The sequence below is a fragment of the Anolis carolinensis genome, unplaced genomic scaffold (genome assembly GCF_035594765.1).
Source record: "Anolis carolinensis isolate JA03-04 unplaced genomic scaffold, rAnoCar3.1.pri scaffold_7, whole genome shotgun sequence".
NCBI lineage: Eukaryota > Metazoa > Chordata > Lepidosauria > Squamata > Dactyloidae > Anolis > Anolis carolinensis.
In genome coordinates this window covers 31654592-31679174 of record NW_026943818.1, presented here as the reverse complement: position 1 = coordinate 31679174, position 24583 = coordinate 31654592, and the positions used below count along the sequence as shown (strand labels likewise).

The 24583-nt window shown below is 45.1% G+C and overlaps 2 protein-coding genes across 2 annotated transcripts in view; both read right to left on the bottom strand.

Moving 5' to 3' along the window:
* Nucleotides 1-15590, bottom strand: part of nrtn (neurturin) — a 30175-nt gene extending 14585 nt beyond the window's left edge. Inside the window, exon 1 of the mRNA XM_062959657.1 lies at nucleotides 12572-15590. The gene's annotated coding sequence lies outside the window, so the exon portion shown is untranslated. The remainder of the gene's footprint in view (nucleotides 1-12571) is intronic.
* A 5863-nt stretch (nucleotides 15591-21453) lies between these two features.
* LOC134293165 (uncharacterized) lies at nucleotides 21454-23642 on the bottom strand (the record flags this gene model as incomplete). Its single annotated transcript, XM_062959887.1, has 1 exon — nucleotides 21454-23642. A coding segment is annotated over one exon (1338 nt), but the record flags the coding sequence as incomplete, so codon positions are not given.
* Nucleotides 23643-24583: the final 941 nt, after the last annotated feature.

Here is a 24583-nt window from a genome sequence, read left to right as displayed (position 1 = left end):
TGCCCGTGACTCCATGATTCTCTCAATGGTAGAATGCGGTTGGACTAGATGGCCCAGGGGTCCTCAAACTTTTTAAGCCGAGGGCCGGTCCACAATCCTTCAGACTGTTAAGGGGCCGGATTATCATTTGAAAAAAAATACAAACAAATTCCGATGTATGGCTTATTTGTAGTGAAAAACAACAACAACAACAACAACAACAATGAAAGAACAATACAATATTTAAAAATAAAAACAATTTTAACCAACATACATTTATCAGGATTTCAATGGGAAGTGTGCTCCTGCTTCTGGCCAATGAGATAGTCAAGTTAATTAGGGTTGTTGTTGTTGTTGTTGTTGTTGTTGTGTGCCTTCAAGTCATTTCAGACATTGGGTGAGCCTAAGTCTAAAATGTATTTATTATTTATTTACTGCATTTATTTACTACATTTGTATCACACCCTTCTCACCCCAAAGGGGACTCAGAGCGGCTTACAAATTATATGTATATACAATATATTATATTATTAACATAGCACAATATTACCATTAGATATTACTATATTGAACTATACCACTATACCGTAATATTATTAGTAATATTATATGTAATATAGAATATATAATTAATATTATTATATGGTATTATTATTAGTTATATTGTATTACATTATAATATTATCAATATTATATGTATATACAATATATTATATTATAAAACTGAGGGCGGGGGCCAGGTAAATGACCTCGGAGGGCCGCATCCGGCCCCCGGGCCTTAGTTTGGGGACCCCTGAGATGGCCTTTGGGGGACCCTTCGAAGCATAAATGGTAGGCATGTCCAATCAATGAAAAAAAATGTCTCGGAATGCGTATCAAAAAGTGAGAACAATCCGAAATAATTCCGATATACGATTCAAAACGATTTTTTGGACATGTCTAATAAATGGGAGCCTGGGAAACGGCTTCTCCACATGTGGAACCACTTGGGAAACCGAGAAGCAGAGGAATGAGATGCTGAGCAGACGATTCTGCATTTTCCTCGACTGAAAGAACGAGAGAAGAGAGAAGACCGAGAGATCCTTCATCTGGCACGATTTGTGGCATAGCAGTGCCGCAGGAGTATCGTCACCGTGGAAACCAAAACGTGGGTGGTGGATGCGAACCAGAATGTGTTGACCCTCACCACGTAAATTAAGATTACTTCTCCTTCCTTCCTTTGGATTTCCATCGGGCAGGCGATTCCCTGGATTTTGGGCGGCTTCTGTGATGGGTTTTGTGCCACTCAATCATGGCGTCGGGTGGCTTAATTTGAGCCCGAACTCGACCAAGAAGCAAACAAAATGTGTTGACCTACACCACGTAAATGAGGATTACTTCTCCTTCATTCCTTCGGAGGTCCATCAGGCAGGTGATTGCTTGGTTTTTGGGCGGCTTCTGTGATGGGTTTTGGGCCACTCGGTCATGGCGTCAGGTGGCCGAATTTAAGCCAAATCCCGACCAAGAAGCCATGAGATCGTGCCTCACACACCTGGGTTTTGTGCCACTCGGTCATGGCGTCAGGAGGCTTAATTTAAGACCAATCCCGACCAAGAAGCCATGAGATCGTACCCCACACACCTGGGTTTTGTGCCACTCGGTCATGGCATCGAGCGGCTTAATTTAAGACCAATCCCGACCAAGAAGCCATGAGATCGTACCCCACACACCTGGGTTTTGTGCCACTCGGTCATGGCGTCAGGAGGCTTAATTTAAGACCAATCCCGACCAAGAAGCCATGAGATCGTACCCCACACACCTGGGTTTTGTGCCACTCGGTCATGGCATCGAGCGGCTTAATTTAAGACCAAGCTCGACCAAGAAGCCATGAGATCGTGCCTCACACACCTGGGTTTTGATGACTTCTCACAGAGCCTCACAGACTTCACTCCCTCTGTGCGGAGACCTAATCCCATATCCCGGGAAAACTCCTTTCTCTCTAATGCAATTTAATACAAAAATCCTGGAAAATGCAGAGTAAATTTGAGACAACTGAGTGAGACAGGTTAGTGTGGAAGTCCAAGTAAACATTGCTTAATTTAAGCCCAAACCTGACCGAGAAGCCATGACATCATACCTCACACACCTAGGTTTCGATGACTTATCACAGAGTCTTTCTGAATGCCTAACTGATGTATCCTTCACTCCCTCTGTACAAAGACCTAATCCGATATCCCAGGAAAACTCCTTTCTCTCTAATGCAATTTAATACAAAAATCCTGGAAAATGCAGAGTAAATTTGAGACAACTGAATGAGACAGGTTAGTGTGGAAGTCCAAGTAAACGTCGCTTAATTTAAGCCCAAACCAGACCAAGTAGCCATGAGATCGTACCCCACACACCTGGGTTTTGTGCCACTCGGTCATGGCATCGAGCGGCTTAATTTAAGACCAAGCTCGACCAAGAAGCCATGAGATCGTGCCTCACACACCTGGGTTTCGATGACTTCTCACAGAGTCTCACAGACTTCACTCCCTCTGTGCGGAGACCTAATCCCATATCCCGGGAAAACTCCTTTCTCTCTAATGCAATTTAATACAAAAATCCTGGAAAATGCAGAGTAAATTTGAGACAACTGAATGAGACAGGTTAGTGTGGAAGTCCAAGTAAACGTCGCTTAATTTAAGCCCAAACCAGACCAAGTAGCCATGAGATCGTACCCCACACACCTGGGTTTTGTGCCACTCGGTCATGGCGTCGGGTGGCTTAATTTAAGACCAAGCTCGACCAAGAAGCCATGAGATCGTGCCTCACACACCTGGGTTTCGATGACTTCTCACAGAGCCTCACAGACTTCACTCCCTCTGTGCGGAGACCTAATCCCATATCCCGGGAAAACTCCTTTCCCTCTAATGCAATTTAATACAAAAATCCTGGAAAATGAAGAGTAAATTTGAGACAACTGAGTGAGACAGGTTAGTGCGGAAGTCCAAGTAAACATTGCTTAATTTAAGCCCAAACCTGACCGAGAAGCCATGACATCATACCTCACACACCTAGGTTTCGATGACTTATCACAGAGTCTTTCTGAATGCCTAACTGATCTATCCTTCACTCCCTCTGTACAAAGACCTAATCCGATATCCCAGGAAAACTCCTTTCTCTCTAATGCAATTTAATACAAAAATCCTGGAAAATGCAGAGTAAATTTGAGACAACTGAATGAGACAGGTTAGTGTGGAAGTCCAAGTAAACGTCGCTTAATTTAAGCCCAAACCTGACGGAGAAGCCATGACATCATACCTCGCACACCTAGGTTTCGATGACTTATCACAGAGTCTTTCTGAATGCCTAATTGATCTATCCTTCACTCCCTCTGTACAAAGACCTAATCCGATATCTCGGGAAAACTCCTTTCTCTCTAATGCAATTTAATACAAAAATCCTGGAAAATGCAGAGTAAATTTGAGACAACTGAATGAGACAGGTTAGTGTGGAAGTCCAAGTAAACGTCGCTTAATTTAAGCCCAAACCAGACCAAGTAGCCATGAGATCGTACCCCACACACCTGGGTTTTGTGCCACTCGGTCATGGCGTCGGGTGGCTTAATTTAAGACCAATCCCGAGCAAGAAGCCATGAGATCGTGCCCCACGCACCTGGATTTTGATCACTTCTCACAAAGTCTCACAGACTTCACTCCCTCTGTGCGGAAACCTAATCCCATATCCGGGGAAAACTCCTTTCTCTCTAATGCAATTTAATACAAAAATCCTGGAAAATGCAGAATAAATTTGAGACAACTGAGTAAGACAGGTTAGTGCGGAAGTCCAAGTAAACATTGCTTAATTTAACCCCAAGCCCGACGAAGAAGCCATGAGATCGTGCCCCACGCACCTGGGTTTCGATGACTTCTCACAGAGCCTCACAGACTTCACTCCCTCTGTGCGGAGACCTAATCCCATATCCCGGGAAAACTCCTTTCTCTCTAATGCAATTTAATACAAAAATCCTGGAAAATGCAGAGTAAATTTGAGACAACTGAGTGAGACAGGTTAGTGCGGAAGTCCAAGTAAACGTCGCTTAATTTAAGCCCAAACCTGACCGAGAAGCCATGACATCATACCTCACACACCTAGGTTTCGATAACTTATCACAGAGTCTTTCTGAATGCCTAATTGATCTATCCTTCACTCCCTCTGTACAAAGACCTAATCCGATATCCCAGGAAAACTCCTTTCTCTCTAATGCAATTTAATACAAAAATCCTGGAAAATGCAGAGTAAATTTGAGACAACTGAATGAGACAGGTTAGTGCGGAAGTCCAAGTAAACATTGCTTAATTTAAGCCCAAACCTGACCGAGAAGCCATGACATCATACCTCACACACCTAGGTTTCGATGACTTATCACAGAGTCTTTCTGAATGCCTTACTGATCTATCCTTCACTCCCTCTGTACAAAGACCTAATCCGATATCCCAGGAAAACTCCTTTCTCTCTAATGCAATTTAATACAAAAATCCTGGAAAATGCAGAGTAAATTGGAGACAACTGAGTGAGACAGGTTAGTGTGGAAGTCCAAGTAAACGTTGCTTAATTTAAGCCCGACCAAGAAGCCATGACGTCATACCTCACGCACCTGAGTTTCAAAGGTGTATGACGGACAAAGGAAGAAATTAGGATCCGCACCGCTTGACACGCCTGCGTTCCTCGGAGAGAAAGGAGGTGCATTCCTTCCGCCCTTCTCCTTCCAACTTGTAAAAAGATAAAGTATCTTGAAGTCTTTACGACCGGCCGGCCGGTGGAGGATAAAAACGCAAGTACAGGAGGGAGCCCAAAGGAAGCGGGTTTATTTCTCCGGCAACGAAAGGGGAAAAAAAAGAAGAAGAAGAGGAAACCCTCACTCGTTACCATTCCTCCCAAAAATCCCAGTTCCGGAAGCATTCTCTCCTGACGTTTCGCCCACATCCGTGGCAGGCCTCCCCAGAGGTGGCGAGGTCTGTTGGAAACTGGGCGAGTGGGGTTGACAGATGTGTGGAAATTATTTTTTTAAAAAGCTCTAAAATCAGGACAGCCAATAAAGAGCAACACTCTGAAAAGAGGGAAATTCCAGGCAGGAAACCACCAGGGCCAGCTAAGGATTATATAATACTAATAATACAATATAATAATATTAATTATATCTATATATATATAAAAGAGTAACGAGATTTCGGCCGAGGACAAAACAACAAAACTACACATCCCAGAAACACTGAACTTGGCAGCACAACCCCTCATCCACGCCTCTACGTTCATATAACAAAAAAACTCCAGCTACTCCAGAAAACGGCCAGGCTTTGAGGCTGCAAGGCTATTCACTACTATTCCACCTGGCCAACAAAGGATTCCCATAAGCCACAGCAACACATGGCCGGGCAAAGCTAGTCTATATATATAAGAGTGATGGCATCACGGCGACCCACAAAACAACAAAACTACAGGCCCCCCAACCTCGAAATTTGACAACACAACCCATCATCCACACCTCTAGGTTGATACAACAAAAAGAAAAGAAAAATAAAGTCCTAATTAGAGAGAGAGAGGAATAATTGCTTTTATCCAATTGCTGCCAGTTAGAAAGCTAAGCTCCTCCAACTTGGTCTCCTAGCAACCCAATAAAAAATAATAAAAAACACTAAAAATTAATACAATAAAATACTATAACAACAGAAAATAACTAAAAATAATACAAGAAAATATTAAAATATAATAAATAAAAAGATAACTTACAATAAAATTAATAAAAAATTGCAAATAATGTCAAATAAAAATTACACAACAATTTTTAACCAGTACCACCACCACTTTGCCACAGCAACGCGTGGCCGGGCACAGCTAGTATATATATAAAAGGGTAATGGCGTTTCGGCCTAGGACAAAACAACAAAACTACACATCCCAGAAACACTAAACTTGGCAGCACAACCCCTCATCCACGCCTCTACGTTCATACAACAAAAAAACTCCAGCTACTCCAGAAAACGGCCAGGCTTTGAGGCTGCAAGGCTATTCACTGCTATTCCAAAAGGATTCCCATAAGCCACAGCAACGCGTGGCCGGGCAAAGCTAGTATATTATATTTTACATGTAATATTACTAATAATATTACAATACATTGATATAGTACAATATAGTAATTAATTTCCCAGTATTGTGCTATGCTAATAATATAATATTGTATGTGAGAAGGGCGGGATTGCTGGGTTGCTGCGAGCCTTCCGGGCTGCCTGGCCATGTCCCAGAAGCATTCTCTCCTGACGTTTCGCCCACATATGTGGCAGGCAGCCTCAAAGGTTGTGAGCTATACTGGAAACTAGGCAAGAGAGGTTTATATATCTGTGGAATAATGTCCAGGGTGGGAGAAAGAACTCTTGTCTGCTGGAAGAAAGTGCGAATGTTGCAATGAAGCTCCTGATTAGCATTGAATGGCCTTGCCGCTTCAAAGCCTGGCTGCTTCCTGCCTGGGGGGGGGGATTTATTTACTTTATTCATTTACTACGTTTAAGGAATCCATACGGTTCCTGAAAATCATCGCTAGCCGGTCTGGGTATTCGCCCGTCGATCGATATCCTTCCGAATTAGGTTCGGAACAAATCCCGGAGCGGACGAGCGCAACCGAATGGCCTTGCCGCTTCAAAGCCTGGCTGCTTCCTGCCTTGGGGGGGGGAATTTATTTACTTTATTCATTTACTACGTTTAAGGAATCCATACGGTTCCTGAAAATCATCGCTAGCCGGTCTGGGTATTCGCCCGTCGATCGATATCCTTCCGAATTAGGTTCGGAACAAATCCCGGAGCGGACGAGCGCCACTGAATGGCCTTGCCGCTTCAAAGCCTGGCTGCTTCCTGCCTGGGGGGGATTTATTTATTTTATTCATTTACTACGTTTAAGGAATCAATACGGTTCCTGAAAATCGTCGCTAGCCGGTCTGGGTATTCGCCCGTCGATCGATATCCTTCCGAATTAAGTTCGGAACAAATCCCGGAGCGGACGAGCGCAACCGAATGGCCTTGCCGCTTCAAAGCCTGGCTGCTTCCTGCCTGGGGGGGGGATTTATTTATTTTATTTATTTACTACGTTTAAGGAATGCAACCGAATCCACGCAGAGACACAGCAAACCGCCTCGTTTTTCTCTTAACGGGATTCTTTCGGCTCCTTATATGGCGTCGGCCTTTCCAGGAAGCACTTGAGATCGCGACGCAGTAAAAATTTAATGAGACACATCCATAAACTTCCTTCCCATTGAGATGCTCAAGTCAATGTGTTGTCGAAGCCTGGGCATGAAGCTTGCGAGGCCTTTTAATGCTAATCCAGGCGACCCATGACAACATTCCACAGCGATATATATATATATATATCTCTATATATAAAAGAGTGATGGCATCACGGCGACGCACAAAACAACAAAACTACAGGCCCCCCAACCTCGAAATTTGACGACACAACCCATCATCCACGCCTCTAGGTTGATACAACAAAAAGAAAAGAAAAATAAAGTCCTAATTAGAGAGAGAGGAATAATTGCTTTTATCCAATTGCTGCCAGTTAGAAGGCTAAGCTCCTCCAACTTGGTCTCCTAGCAACCCAATAAAAAGTAATTAAAAACGCTAAAAAATTAATACAATAAAATACTATAATAACAGAAAATAACTAAAAATAATACAAGAAAATAATGAAATATCTATATATATAAAAGAGTGATGGCATCACGGCGACGCACAAAACAACAAAACTACAGGCCCCCCAACCTCGAAATTTGACAACACAACCCATCATCCACGCCTCTAGGTTGATACAACAAAAAGAAAAGAAAAATAAAGTCCTAATTAGAGGGAGATGAATAATTGCTTTTATCCAATTGCTGCCAGTTAGAAGGCTAAGCTCCTCCAACTTGGTCTCCTAGCAACCCAATAAAAAATAATAAAAAACACTAAAAAATTAATACAATAAAATACTATAATAACAGAAAATAACTAAAAATAATACAAGAATATAATAAAATATAATAAATAAAAATATAACTTACAATAAAATTAATAAAAAATGCAAATAAAGTCAAATAAAAATTACACAACAATTTTTAACCAGTACCACCACCACTTTGCCACAGCAACGGGTGGCCGGGCACAGCTAGTAGTTATATATATATTATATAATATAATATATTATATTATAATATAATATAATATATTATATTATAATATAATAATATAATATTATATAATAATATATATAATAATGTAATATAATAATATAATATAATAATATATATTATAATATAATATATATTATATATTATATATTATATATAGTTATATATATATATATATATATATATATATATATATATATATATATATTGACCCCACTTGCTTAGTATTCCCCTTCCCTCACCACCTCTGAGGGTGCCCTGCCATAGATGTGGGCGAAACATCAGGAGAGAGTGCTACTGTGACAAGGCCAGGGAGAGAAAACACACACACACAACAAAGCCCCCTTAAAAAAAAAAAAGCCCGAGTTTTTTTTTTTTTAAAAAAAGCACTCTCTCCTGACGTTACGCCTGCATCCGTGGCTCGAGAGGTCCGTTGGAACGGAAGCAAGTGGAGCGTATCTATCTCTCTCCCTGCGGAATGACGTCCAGGGTGGGTCTGGGGGAAAAAAAAAAGAAAGCCCATTTCTTTCCGCCTGGCTTTTCCGCGAGTTCTCCCCGGGCGGTGCAGTAGCACTCTCTCCTGACGTTGCGCCCGCCTCGTTGGCTCGAGAGGTCCGTTGGAACGGAAGCAAGTGGAGCGTATCTCTCTCTCTCCCTGTGGGTCTGCCGGAGGCAATTGCCCAGCTTGATTAGCATCGAATAAATGGGAACCAAGACAGGAAAGGGCTCCTCAAAGGGCAGCTAGTCCAACCATATTCCATGCTAGCCAGGAGTGATGGAGCTTGTAGTCGAACGCGTCGGAAAGAGCCCCGAAACCCATCCTTAAGAGGTGGAGGGGGCGGGGTTTGGGGCCAAGGAAACCCTCCAGTCGCAAAGCTTTCCTCGACGGGAAATTTCGGTGGCAACACCAAACACGAGGACAGAGCTCGACCAAAACATCGGCAAACTTCAAACCAAAGCGCCATTCACGGAAGCCCCAAATTCTGCAAACGACTCGTAGACACCTCCAAGGCCATTCCCTTCCCGCCGGAGCAGTACCTATCGATCTACTCGCACTCTAGGGGTTGGGGCTCATCTCCATTTCTAAGCCGAAGACGGTACAAAGGGTTATGTGACCACTCGCATGACTGCATGGAGCTATAGAAAACACAAATAACGGTTCAAAACATAAATATATCAGAGCATCGTATACATATACATTCGCAGAATCAATGCTCAGTCCTATAGTATTTAACACAAAAGTATCTAACTCAGTATTGCAAATCAAACAAGATGATATAAGTCTCTGCAGTCCTCAAAGGATTTGATTGTCTTAAAGGCAAAACAATTCAGAAACTCTGTAGTTCTGGAGCAATTCCACAGGACTCCTCAGGTTTTGGATCAATAGTAAAGCTGATACTGCTGATGTCGATCCTGAGTATTATCTTGTTTTGATTTACAATACTGAGTTAGATACTTTTGTGTTCTATACCATAGGACTGAGCATTGATTCTGTGAATGTCATATGTACATACGCATACATACATATTGTGTACTACTTATGTTTTGAACCGTTATTGTGTTTTTTTATAGCCGAATAGGGAAAAGGCAGAACTACTTAATGCCTTCTTTGCCTCGGTCTTCTCAGAAAAAGAAAGCCATCTTCAACCTCAGCAACACGGAATGGACGAAGGATTGGGGGAAATCCAACCCCAAATAGGGAAACAAGTTGTCCAGGAACACTTGGCCTCTCTAAACCAATTCAAGTCCCCAGGGCCAGATCAGCTACACCCAAGAGTACTGAAGGAACTAGCGGAAGTTATTTCAGAACCACTGGCAATGATCTTCGAGAGTTCTTGGAGAACGGGAGAAGTCCCAGCAGATTGGAGGAGGGCGAATGTGGTCCCTATTTATCTTCAAGAAGGGGAAAAAGAACGACCCAAACAATTACCAATGTCCGGTCAGCCTCACATCCATACCAGGCAAGATTCTGGAAAAGATCATGAAGGAAGTGGTCTGCGAACACTTAGAAACAAATGCGGTCATGGCTAATAGTCAACACGGATTTACCAAAAACAAGTCATGCCAGACTCATCTGATCTCTTTTTTCGACAAAGTTACGAGTTGGGTCGATACAGGGAATGCCGTGGATGTAGCATATCTAGATTTCAGTAAGGCCTTCGACAAAGTCCCCCACGACCTTCTGGCAAACAAACTAGTCAAATGTGGGCTAGACAAAACTACGGTTAGGTGGATCTGTCATTGGCTAAGCGAACGAACCCAAAGGGTGATTCTCACCAATGCGTCGTCTTCATCATGGAAAGAAGTGACAAGTGGAGTGCCACAAGCAGGGCTCCGTCCTGGGCCCGGTTCTGTTCAGGATCTTGATGAACGACTTAGACGAAGGGTCAGAAGGCACGATCATCAAGTTTGCAGACGACACCAAACTGGGAGGGAGAGCCAACACTCCAGAAGACAGGAGCAGAATTCAAAACGATCTTGACAGACTAGAGAGATAATTGGCCGAAACTGACAAAATGAAGTTCAACAGGGACAAATGCAAGATATTCCACAATGGAAATCAAAGAGACAGAATGGGGGACGAGGCCTGGCTTGACAGCAGTGTGTGCGAAAAAGACCTTGGAGTCCTCGTGGGGAGGAAGGTGAACATGAGCCAGGAATGTGATGCGGCAGCTAAAAAAGCCAACGGGATTCTGGCCTCATCAAGAGGGGAATAGCGTCTAGATCCAGGGAAGTCCTGCTCCCCCTTCTTCTATTCTGCCTTGGTCAGACCACTTTACCTGGAATCACACTGTGTCCCATTCTGGGCACCACAGTTGAAGGGAGATGTTGACAAGCTGGAAAGCGTCCAGAGGAGGGCGACTAAAATGATGAAGGGTCTGGAGAACAAGCCCTATGAGGAGCGGCTTAAAGAGCTGGGCATGTTTAGCCTGCAGAAGAGAAGGCTGAGAGGAGACATGATGAGGGCCATGTACAAATACGTGAAGGGAAGTTATAGGGAAGAGGGAGGGAGCTTGTTTTTTAGACTAGGACACGGAACAATGGCTTCAAACTACAGGAAAGGAAGGAGATTCCACCTGAACATCAGGAAGAACTTCCTCACTGTGAGAAGGGCTGTTCACCAGTGGAACTCTCTCCCCGGGGCCGTGGTGGAGGCTCCTTCCTTGGAGGCTTTTAAGGAGAGGCTGGATGGCCATCTGTCGGGGGTGCTTTGAATGCGATTTCCTGCTTCTTAGCAGGGGGTTGGACTAGATGGCCCATGTGGTCTCTTCCAACTCTACTATTCTATGATTCTATGATTCTATGATATAAGTCTCTGCAGTCCTCAAAGGATTTGATTGTCTTAAAGGCAAAACAATTCAGAAACTCTGTAGTTCTGGAGCAATTCCACAGGACTCCTCAGGTTTTGGATCAATAGTAAAGCTGATACTGCTGATGTCGATCCTGAGTATTATCTTGTTTTGATTTACAATACTGAGTACGATACTTTTGTGTTCTATACCGTAGGACTGAGCATTGATTCTGTGAATGTCATATGTACATACGCGTACATACATATGGTGTACGACTTATGTTTTGAACCGTTATTGTGTTTTTTTTATAGCCGAATAGACATCTGTGTTTATCCAATAGTATTATGACTGCATGGAGCGCCAATGTTACCTTCCCGCCAATAAGAACGACACCTATCGATCCACTCACAATTTATAATTTAATAATTTATCCTGTTTTTATTACGGTCTTACCATTTATGTGTTTTAAATGAAATTTTTATCTTGTACTGTTGTTTATATTGATATATTGTATTCTTGTTTTATCTTTTTATATTGTGATTGTATTGTGTTGCTTATATTTTGTTCTTATGTTGTTTGGGCCACTGCCCCATGTAAGCCGCCCCGAGTCCCCGTGGGGAGATGGTGGCGGGATATAAATAAAGTTTTATTATTATTATTATTATTATTATTATTATTATTATTACTCACATTGGCATGTTTTCGAACTCCTAGGTTGGCAGAAGCTGGGGCTAACGGCGGGAGCTCACCCCAGGTTCAAACCTGGAAACCTTTCAGTCCGCTGCGCCACCAGGTTATACTATACACTCGACCTATGCTACATGCATGCAAGGTTTGCCAATTTTCATATCGTTTCGGAGAGCGATAATTCCCGAATTGAGTGTTACGGCCTTTAGTATCCTCCCAAAACTCTGTTTCCCTCGACTTGTTGGAGAGACTGATCGACTTCGCATGTGCGTCTGGTTCTGGTTGAATCGGAGCTTTCTCTCTCTCCCGAAACCTTTCCAGGCCTGGCCTCGTTTCCCCCTCCCCGGTCTCCCCGAACGGCCGTGAAGCACAAGGGCACGACAATCTCCCCCTATTTTCCCCACTTCTCTTCCCGTCCCTTCGGATCGGCACTCGTACCTTTTCCTCGGCGTCGGTTCCCGTCTCTCCGAAGTCAGCCCAAGTCTCCGGCCATGGAGCGACGAGGAGGAGGATCCAAAGCGGAAGGCGGAGAAGGAGAAGTCACCTTGAAGGGCCATCCATGCCGTCCCGGGAAAGCGGAAAATCTCGCAAGTAAACAAAAACAAAGGACGCTGGATTCTGCTTAATCCTTAAAAACACGGCTCCGGGGCGCCCAAAAGAGCTCCCCGATGTCGGATACCATTCCTGGGATTTGGCGACAAACGGACACCAAGTTGTTGTCAAATCGAAACTCCAGAAGGCGTTGACACTCGCCGCCTAAACGGGGACGGGTTCTCCTTCCTTTCTTCGCTTCGGGCAGGTGATTCCGTGATTTTTGGGTGGCGTCTCGGATGCGTTTCGTGCCACTCGGGCCTTGGCTTCTGAATTCCTTCAACTAATCTTCCCTTTTTTCTCTCTCTAATAAGAGATCATGAATTCCTTCGGCTAATCTTCCCTTCCTTTCTCTTGGATTGTTGGGTGACGACTGGATCCAAAAACACTGGGCAATGCAGAGCAAACTTGACGTATCCAGATCGAGAAGTCCAGGCAATGCAGAGTAAACCAGACTGTCCGGATGCGGAATGAGCTGGACGTTCTGGATGCGGAATGAACCAGACCTTCTGGTTGCGGAATGAACCAGACTTTCCGGATCAAGAAGTCCAGGCAATGCGGAATAAACCGGACTTTCTGGATACGGAATGAATCGGACTTTCTGGATCAAGAAATCCCAGCAATGTGGAATAGATTGGACTTTCTGGATGCAGAATAATCTGGACTTTCCGGATCACAAAGTCCTGGCAATGCAGAATAAATTCGACTTTCCAGATGCAGAATGAACCGGACTTTCTGGATCAAGAAGTCCAGGCGATGCGGAATAGATCGGACTTTCTGGATGCAGAAAAAGCTGGACTTTCTGGATGCAGAATAAACTGGACTTTCTGGATCAAGAAGTCCTGGCAATGCAGAATAAACTGGATCAATGCGGAATAGATTGGACTTTCTGGATGCGGAATGAGCCGGACTTTCTGGATCAAGAAGTCAAGGCAATGCGGAAAAATCGGACTTTCTGGATGCGGAATAAACTGGACTTTCCAGATCACGAAGTCCTGGCAATGCAGAATAAATTCGACTTTCCAGATGCAGAATGAACCGGACTTTCTGGATCAAGAAGTCAAGGCAATGCGGAATAAACTGGACTTTCTGGATCAAGAAGTCCAGGCAATTCGGAATAGATTGGACTTTCTGGATGCAGAATAATCTGGACTTTCTGGATGCGGAATGAGTTGGACTTTCTGGATCAAGAAATCCCAGCAATGCGGAATAGATTGGACTTTCTGGATGCGGAATAATCTGGACTTTCTGGATGCGGAATGAACCAGACTTCCTAGATCAAGAAGTTCAGGCAATGCAGAACAAACCAGACTTTCCGGATTGAGATGCCCAGACAATGTGGAACAAATCGGACCTTCCGGATCAAGAAATCCAGGCGATGCAGAATAAATCGGACCTTCTGGATGCGGAATGAACCAGACGTTCCGGATTCAGAATTAACCGGACTTTCTGGATCGAGAAGTCCAATCAATGCAGAATGAACGGAACTTTCCGGATTTAGATGTCCAGCCAATGTGGAATAGACCGAACTTTCCGGAGACCCAGTGAAGTCCGATCGATGCAGAACAAGCCCGTGTGATCCGGTCAAAGCTGGTTAATGCAGAATCAACTTGACGTTGCTAGTCAAGAAGAGCCGTGTACTTCCAAGTCAAGGCAGAAGAAATGTCAGTTATCTGGTCAAGGAGATCCGGTGAAGTCCAGATAATGCAGAATAGAGCTGTGTTATCGATTCAAGATGAGTCGGTGGAGGATAAACACAAGTGGAGAAGAACCCGGCGAAGTCCAGATAACGCGGAACAAAATCCGGCAAAGTCCAGATAATGCAGAATAGAGCTGTGTGATCGATTCAAGACGAGTAGTTGCAGGATAAACATAAGTCGAGAAGAACCCGGCGAAGTCCGGACAACGCGGAACAAAATCCGGCAGAGTCCGGATAATGCAGAATAGAGCTGTGTTATTTATTCAAGACGAGTCGACGCGGGATAAAGTTGACTTATCTGGTCGAGAAGATCCGCCGAAATTAGGCAAGACGGTTGAGCCGCTCCTGCTTCTCGCCTTGGTTCCTTCACGCTCTTCTCCCCAACGAGAAAGGACGGGAGAATAATATCCCGAGGCTCGGAGCTTTGCCGAAAGTCGAGCGGACGTCTCTCCAAGCCAGGCAACTTTCTGCAGTTTTTCACGGCCGCTCACTTTTCCCTTTCTCTGCTCTTCACATCCCTCCTCGCTGACAGTTTCAAGGAACGGAGGAGAGAGCGAAGCCAGATTGGAAGGAAGGATCCAAGAGCAAGGTCTGAGAAGAGCTCGGGATCCTCAGGAAGGTGCTCTGCTTCCAGCTTCGGGAAGGAGGAGGAGGGATCTGGGAAGACCGACGGGGTGGGCTGGGTGCAAATCCCTCCTCTCTCGACCAAGATGGAAAGGATCAAATTGCTCTGGGAAGAGAAGAGGAGGGGAGGGAAAAAAAGGTTCAGGACGGTCTCAAAGACGAGCAGCAGAAGGAAGACGACCTTCTTGATCCCAGTCCCTCTTGGCCGGTTGTCCAAGGAGGAGATGCAGCTCGGATCTCACATGCAACATGAGAATTATATCCAAGTAGTAGTCAGACCACTGCTGAAGAAGCCCTCCCTGGATCCCCTGGGCCTTCACAACTGCAGACCAGTGTCCAACCTTCCTTTTCTGGACAAGGTGATGGAGAAGACAGTTGCCTTCCAACTCATAGAATCCTAGGAACAGGGACCACTTTGACCAGGAACAACCTGGACCAGGGTCAGAGGAGCAGGTCCCATCCTTTAGAAGGCCCCACTTTGACCAGGAACAACCTGGACCAGGGTCAGAGGAGCAGGTCCCATCCTTGAGCAGGCCCCACTTTGACCAGGAACAACCTGGACCAGGGACCACCTTGATCAGGGACCACCTTGACCAGGGACCACCTTGACCAGGGTCAGAGGAGCAGGTCCCATCCTTGAGCAGGCCCCACTTTGACCAGGAACCACCTGGACCAGGGTCAGAGGAGCAGGTCCCATCCTTGAGCAGGCCCCACTTTGACCAGGAACCACCTGGACCAGGGTCAAAGGAGCAGGTCCCATCCTTGAGCAGGCCCCACTTTGACCAGGAACAACCTGGACCAGGGACCAACTTGATCAGGGAAAACCTTAACCAGGAACCACTTTGACCAGGGTCAGAGGAGCAGGTCCCATCCTTGAGCAGGCCCCACTTTGACCAGGAACAACCTGGACCAGGGACCACCTTGATCAGGGACCACCTTGACCAGGGACCACCTTGACCAGGGTCAGAGGAGCAGGTCCCATCCTTGAGCAGGCCCCACTTTGACCAGGAACCACCTGGACCAGGGTCAGAGGAGCAGGTCCCATCCTTGAGCAGGCCCCACTTTGACCAGGAACCACCTGGACCAGGGTCAAAGGAGCAGGTCCCATCCTTGAGCAGGCCCCACTTTGACCAGGAACAACCTGGACCAGGGACCAACTTGATCAGGGAAAACCTTAACCAGGAACCACTTTGACCAGGGTCAGAGGAGCAGGTCCCATCCTTGAGCAGGCCCCACTTTGACCAGGAACAACCTGGACCAGGGACCAACTTGATTAGGGACTACTTTGACCAGGGCCCACGTTGACCAGGCCACAAATTGACCAGAGCCCACCTGGACCAGGGCCCACTTTGATCAGGACCCACCTTGTCTAGGGACCATCTTGATCTGGGACCACCTTAACCAGGGTCCACCTTGACCAGGGACTACTTTGACCAGGAACAACCTGGACCAGGGACCACCTTGACGAGGTCCCGTCTTTCTCAATCATAACCTTGACCAAGGACCACCTTGACCAGGTCCCATCTTGCTCAATCATAACCTTGACCAGGGACCACATGACATTGTGGGGTGTCTCTCCCCATTAAAGGGATTCTCTCATTAGGTAAGGAAAGAGATTTAATAAGGGGAGGAAAAGTACGTTTTCTCCCCGCAGGGCTTGTTTAAAACCCTTTGGATGAGCTCAGGTATAATTGCATAATAGGTTTCCATTTAATCACCTTTGGGAGCGGCCGACTCCCAGTATTTAAATACGGGATTATTTTTTCCGACCCCTAGATACCCATATGACGTCTTGTGGGTCTTGAATTGCCCCAAATCGACAGTGCGTTATTTCCCTTCCTAGGGCTTTAAACGCCTTGACATCGGACTTTATATAGCTGACCTGGATTTAGGATTATTATGTTTAATTTAGCCGTATTTTCTCCCTCCTGGCGAGAGCGGGTTTTGCCCATTTAAAGGAAAGAGGGAAATAAATAAAATAGCCACGTTTTCCTCGCCCTCCCGTACATATCCATCCCAAGATTAGAAAATGCATATCCTGGGTCTTTGTCGTTTTCGCTCAGAGCTTGGGAATGCAATTAACTCCCAGAACGGTTGGTAGGGTCGGGATTCCCCCAAACGAAGCATTTCCTCCCACTAAGACGTGGTTTTTCCCGTCATTGACAAGGTCTTCTCCTTGTCAGCTTTTCCTTCAATTTTGTCAAGGAACTTTCCATGCAGTGTTTTGTGGTGCCAGCTGTCAGCATTAGTTTGTAGTGCGGTTTTCTTGTACTGATTCTGCTCTAGTTTGTAGTGCGGTTTTCTTGTACTGATTCTGCTCTAGTTTGTAGTGCGGTTTCCTTGTACTGATTCTGCTCTAGTTTGTAGTGCGGTTTTCTTGTACTGATTCTGCTCTAGTTTGTAGTGCGGTTTTCTTGTACTGATTCTCCTCTAGTTTGTAGTTGTGGTTTTCTTGTACTGATTCTGCTCTAGTTTGTAGTGCGGTTTTCTTGTACTGATTCTGCTCTAGTTTGTAGTACGGTTTTCTTGTACTGATTCTGCTCTAGTTTGTAGTGCGGTTTTCTTGTACTGATTCTGCTCTAGTTTGTAGTGCGGTTTTCTTGTACTGATTCTGCTCTAGTTTGTAGTGCGGTTTTCTTGTACTGATTCTTTGCCTGCTGTGTCTTGAGGAGTTTCAGATTTTTGACTTCAATCAAAGCAGGTTCTTCACTTTGCTTTACATATTCTGCCAGGGCATGTTGTTCCGTTCCGAACTCTTTGGCATCGAGGTCACCGTCTCTCTTTGCTCCGGAAAGAAAATAGTCCTGGAAAGCTGTTTTTCTCCATCCATGTTTCCGCAGCCTGCCTGATGGCGTTCAGATGTGCTTCCATCTGCAAATGATTTCGGGGCGTCTTCTTGGCATTTCTTGCATTCTGAGCTCGGGACGGGACTCTTTTTTGCATATGATGGCAACTTGTCATTGCGTGATAGATGATAGATACATGGATGGAGTCGTCAACCAGATATTATTGTTGTTATTGTTGTTGTTACTAAACTATCGAATTATTTTCTAGGAAGGATAGATGGATGATAGATAGATCTTGGAGTCGTCGACCAGATATTCTTATTGTTGTTATTGTTGTTATTATTACTAAACTATCAAATTATTTTTCTAGATGGATGATAGATAGATCTTGGAATCGTCGACAAGATATTCTTGTTGTTGTTGTTTTTATTACTAAACTATCAAATTATTTTCTAGGAAGGATAGATGGATGATAGATCTTGGAGTTGCTGACCAAATATTGTTGTTGTTGTTATTACTTAACTATCGAATTATTTTCTAGGAAGGTTAGATGGATGATAGATAGATCGTGGAGTCGTCTACCAGATGTTGTTGTTATTATTATTATTACTAAACGATCGAATTATTTTCTAGGAAGGATAGATGGATGATAGATAGATCGTGGAGTCGTCGACCAGATGTTGTTGTTGTTGTTACTAAACTATCTAATTATTTTCTAGAAGGATAGATGAATGATAGATAGATCTTGGAGTTGTTGAGTTGTTGTTGTTGTTGTTATTATTATTACTAGACAATCGAATTATTTCCTAGGAAGGGAAGGAGACCCCTCGCCGAGCCGTGTTGCGGCGGACGATTCGCACACATGTGCCCAACATGTGGGATAAACCAATAAAAAACACAGTCACCCTTAGCAACGGCAACATGAAAGCGTTTCGGCATTTCCTCTCGAGTTATTGAGACCGGGAGGAACGCGTTGGGGTTGTGCAGGTAGTCGGATGGAGAGGCGTTTTTCGGCTCCTTCTTGGCCCCAGGAGACCTCAACGGAGCCTGTGTGTTGATTCCGGCAAGCGATGATAGAGACGTTCTTGTGGCATTGTATATCCACACACACAAAACAGTCCTAGCCTCCGGCGCCCATGGCCTCTCGCCAAAGCCCGGTTGCGCCAGAGTTTCGAGACGAGAACAAAGAGAGATGGGCCCGAGCAAAGAGAAGCTTGTTTGCCTTGCCTTGCGCTTCCTCCTCTCTTTTGGAGGTCGAGGAGCGAAACGATCCTGCTTAGCGGCATCCGAGTCCGCTAAGCAGGATCCGCGGGGGTGAGCACTTGGATAAGAGACGGCCAACCAATTCTAAATTCGGAGACTCGAGAGCTAAATTCAGCACTCCCAACCACAGGCAACACTGGGGAAAAAATGTCAAAGCTCTCTGATTGGGTTGTGATGGCATAATCGTCGGCGTAGATGAGAATCAGCTGGTTTTCCCTGTAACAGGCAGTAAGATCACCTCGAGCTGTTCAACCGTTTCCAAGTTCTGTTTGAGCGGTGATGGCACGATCGTCAGCGTGGATTAAACTATTCTTAAGGTGAAAAGTACACATCTGTCTTTTAGATGGATTAGGATATCAGTTAGTTTCCCCTGTAATAGGCTGTAAGATCACCTCGAGCTTCTGAGACCTTCTGTTCAACCATTTCCAAGTTCTGTTTGAGCGGTGATGGCACACTCGTCGGCGTGGATGAAACTGTTCTTAAGGTGAAAAGTACACATCTGTGTTTTAGATGAATTAGGAAGAAGATGAGGAGAACAGGAAAAGGAAGGCGAGGAGGAGGAGGAGTTGGAAGAGAAGTACTGTGGTTGTCACCTTGGTTGAGTGAAGCCCTGGGTCTCGTTCCTCCTCCTCTTTGTCTTCTTGGTTGAACTTCCGATGAGCCCAGAGACATTCGCTTCCCTGCCGAGAGATTCCCTGGACAGGACGGGTGGGAAACCCCTCTGGCCATTTCCCAAACCATTTCCCAAACCTGCGAGATATCCGGGTTTGATTTGGGCTTATTTCCAGGGCAAATCCCTCTGGCCATTTCCCAAACCAAGGTAATAGACCAAACCCATCATTCAGGTGTATGGAGAGAGAGGTGATTGCCTGCCAGATATTCCAAACCTTGGAGATATCCGGGTTTGATTTGGGCCTATTTCCAGGGCAAATCCCTCTGGCCATTTCCCAAAACAAGACAATTGACCAAACCTATTGTTCGGGTTTGATTTGGGCCTATTTCCAGGGCAAATCCCTCTGGCCATTTCCCAAAACAAGACAATTGACCAAACCTATTGTTCGGGTTTGATTTGGGCCTATTTCCAGGGCAAATCCCTCTGGCCATTTCCCAAAACAAGACAATTGACCAAACCTATTGTTCGGGTTTGATTTGGGCCTATTTCCAGGGCAAATCCCTCTGGCCATTTCCCAAAACAAGACAATCGACCAAACCTATTGTTCGGGTTTGATTTGGGCCTATTTCCAGGGCAAATCCCTCTGGCCATTTCCCAAAACAAGACAATCGACCAAACCTATTGTTCGGGTTCAATTTGGGCCTATTTCCAGAGCAAATCCCTCTGGTCATTTCCCAAAACAAGACAGTTGACCAAACCTACTATTCAGGTGTACACAGAGGTAGGCAATTGCCTGTCAGATATTCCAAACCTTGGAGATATTCGGGTTTGATTTGGGCCTATTTCCAGGGCAAATCTCTCTGGCCATTTCCCAAAACAAGACAACTGACCAAACCTACTGTTCAGGTGTACACAGAGGTAGACAATTGCCTGCCAAATATCCCAAATCTGCGAGATAGTCGGGTTTGATTTGGGCCTATTTCCAGGGCAAATTCCTCTGGCCATTTCCCAAAACAAGACAATCGACCAAACCTATTGTTCGGGTTCGATTTGGGCCTATTTCCAGGGCAAATCCCTCTGGTCATTTCCCAAAACAAGACAGTTGACCAAACCTACTATTCAGGTGTACACAGAGGTAGGCAATTGCCTGCCAGATATTCCAAACCTTGGAGATATTCGGGTTTGATTTGGGCCTATTTCCAGGGCAAATCCCTCTGGCCATTTCCCAAAACAAGACAATTGACCAAATCTGTTGTTCAGGTGTACACAGAGGTAGACAATTGCCTGCCAAATATCCCAAATCTGCGAGATAGTCGGGTTTGATTTGGGCCTATTTCCAGGGAAAATCCCTCTGGCCATTTCCCAAAACAAGACAATTGACCAAACCTATTGTTCGGGTTTGATTTGGGCCTATTTCCAGGGCAAATCCCTCTGGCCATTTCCCAAAACAAGACAATTGACCAAACCTATTGTTCGGGTTTGATTTGGGCCTATTTCCAGGGCAAATCCCTCTGGCCATTTCCCAAAACAAGACAATTGACCAAACCTATTGTTCGGGTTCGATTTGGGCCTATTTCCAGGGCAAATCCCTCTGGCCATTTCCCAAAACAAGACAATTGACCAAACCTATTGTTCGGGTTTGATTTGGGCCTATTTCCAGGGCAAATCCCTCTGGCCATTTCCCAAAACAAGACAATTGACCAAACCTATTGTTCGGGTTCGATTTGGGCCTATTTCCAGGGCAAATCCCTCTGGCCATTTCCCAAAACAAGACAATTGACCAAACCTATTGTTCAGGTGTACACAGAGGTAGGCGATTGCCTGCCAAATATCCCAAATCTGCGAGATATTCGGGTTTGATTTGGGCCTATTTCCAGGGCAAATCCCTCTGGCCATTTCCCAAAACAATTGACCAGAGACAGGCGATTTCCTGTCTTCCGACAACAACGCTGTCACTCGCCAATGGAGATGCGACGCTCCGGCCAAACTCACCTGTTTGCTATTACGGGCGGAATTAAATTATCGGGATCTGATCCGCCGCCGTGGCTTGTTGCCCTTGTTGTTGTTGCTGTTGTCACACCGAAAGCGCCCTCGTCTCCTCCTCCTCTTCTCTTCCTTGGCAGGGCTCTCCTCAAGGAGCCGTAATAATTTCCATCTGCGGCTCTTTTCCCCGTAACCCGAGAGGCCGGGCGAGCTCGCAAAGGACACTTTCGCTCAGATCTGGCGGCCCCCGTGCTCGCAAATCTATTTTAAATATTTAGGCTGTCTTGTTAAATGGAACATGAGCACAAATTAACTGAAGACTTGGCTAAAAGAGAGTGGGAGAAAGAAGAAAGAAGAGACCCCGGCTCTCGCGTTCTCAAGGGAAAGAGTGGATCCCGTTGTCCGAAGCCTGGGCAAACTTCGGCCCTCACGCCAGGTCTTTTGTGTCAACTCACATAGACAGATGGTAGATGGTTTTATTTATCATGTCAGAAGCAAAACAGTGTTGGGTGTAGGAATCCTGTGATAAAACTCTCTGCTTGGGCCGTGATGGCACAATCGTCAGCATAGAGGAAACTCTCCGTTCCTTCTAGTAATGGCTGGTCATTGGTGTCAATGTTTGGCATGTTTAGGTTCGGGATATTTGGGTTTGGGTTTAGGACATTTAGGTTTGGGACGTTTAGATTCGGGACGTTTAGATTCGGGACATTTGGGTTTAGGTTTGGGACGTTTATGTTTAGGATGTTTAGGTTTGGGATGTTTAGGTTTGGGATGTGTAGGTTCGGGACATTTGGGTTTAGGTTCGGGATGTTTAGGTTTGGGACGTTTAGGTTTGGGATGTGTAGGTTCGGGACATTTGGGTTTAGGTTCGGGATGTTTAGGTTTGGGACGTTTAGGTTTGGGATGTGTAGGTTCGGGACATTTGGGTTTAGGTTCGGGATGTTTAGGTTTGGGACGTTTAGGTTTGGGACGTTTAGGTTCGGGATATTTAGGTTTAGGTTCGGGATGTTTAGGTTTAGATTCAGGCCATTTATGTTTAGGTTTGGGACGTTTAGGTTTGGGACATTTGAGTTTAGGTTCGGGACATTTACGTTTAGGATGTTTAGGTTTGGGACGTTTAGGTTTAGGACGTTTAGGTTTAGGACGTTTAGGTCCGGGACATTTAGGTTTGGGACGTTTAGGTTTGGGACGTTTAAGTTTGGGACGTTTAGGTTTAGGACATTTAGGTTTAGTTTTGGGCCACTTAGGCTTAGGTTCGGGATGTTTAGGTTTAGGTACGGGCCATTTACGTTTAGGTTCGGGACATTTAGGTTTAGGAGGTTTAGGTTTAGATTTGCGACGTTTAGATTGATGTTTGGGCCGTTTATGTTTAGGCTGTTTGCGTTTAGGTTTGGGACGTTTACATTTGAGACATTTAGGTTTAGGTTTGGGACGTTCAGGTTTAGGTTTGGGTCCTTTAGATTTAGGTTTGCGACATTTAAGTTGACGTTTGGACCTTTTACGTTCGCAACGTTTAGGTTTAGGTTTGGGCCGTTTAGGTTTATGATGTTTAAGTTTAGGTTTATGACGTTTGGGTTGACGTTTGAGCCATTTACGTTTATGACGTTTAGGTTTAGGTTTATGACGTTTGGGTTGACGTTTGGGCCGTTTACGTTTATGACGTTTAGGTTTAGGTTTATGACGTTTGGGTTGACGTTTGGGCCGTTTACGTTTATGACGTTTAGGTTTATGACGGTTAGGTTGACGTTTGGGCCGTTTATGTTTAGGACGTTTAGGTTTATGTTTATGACATTTGGGTTGATGTTTGAGCCGTTTACGTTTATGACGTTTAAGTTTAGGTTTATGACATTTGGGTTTATATTTATGACATTTGGGTTGACGTTTGGGCCATTTACGTTTACGTTTTGAACGTTTAGCTTTGGACTTAACGTGGGATGGCTTCCTCACATGTAAGTCATTTCAATAACACTCTCCAGAAATGGGAGGATTTGTCCTTTGGTCCAGACTGGTCTTTTATCCCTCTGTTCTTCTGAGAAGCTTTGGGAGGCGTCAAGCCTGGCCCAAAATCAAACGGGGAAACAAGTGTCTCATTAAATAAAAAAGTCTTTGAAAGGAGCGGTGACAAAGCAGCGAAGCATCCCACAGGCTCCGCACAAGGACCGTGAATCAAAGCAATGGCATCACAAGCATCCCAAGGATGAAAGCAGCGTTATTAAAAAACAGCCCCAAAGCCACGATGATGAATCTCGGCCCGTTCCAGGACAGCACACGTTCTGTACACATTCAGAGGAGCAATAAAAATTCTTGGACGAGGGAACATCATCAAGCTGTATAAAATACATCCTGAAAGAGGACGGGACAGGCCTCATGTGTCTCCCGAAGTTGTGAGGTTTTCATAACAAGTTGGGGATCCTTCCAATATTGTTGTCGAAGATGTGTTGTCGAAGACTTTGACTGGGGTGTTGTGTAGTTTCCAGGTTATATGGCCAATGTGTTCTAGCACCGTTTTCTCCTGACCCGAGAGGAGGACCGGAAGAGTTTCTTTGTGTGGAAATCACAGAGTGCAAATAGGATTAAATCTGACGGGAAGAAACCCAGCATTGTTCGATCGCCAAACAACTTTGAAAAGAAGCGTCTCCCGGAAAAAACTCTTTGGCTCGCCATGAATGCTTGGAGGTGTCACCAGAGATGGCTGGCGTTCAAAGCGCGGTGAGTCCTCGCACCTTAAAGTCGCAGACGAGCCAAGGCAGGTCGCTTCCGAAACAAGGGGGCTCTATCTCCTTCGGGATGGCGAATGAGGAAGTACTCCAACAAGGGCTCGGAGTCACAGTGGATGATGAATTGAAGCTGGAAGCTGGAAAATGTTACATTTCCTCTGTGTCTGTCTATAT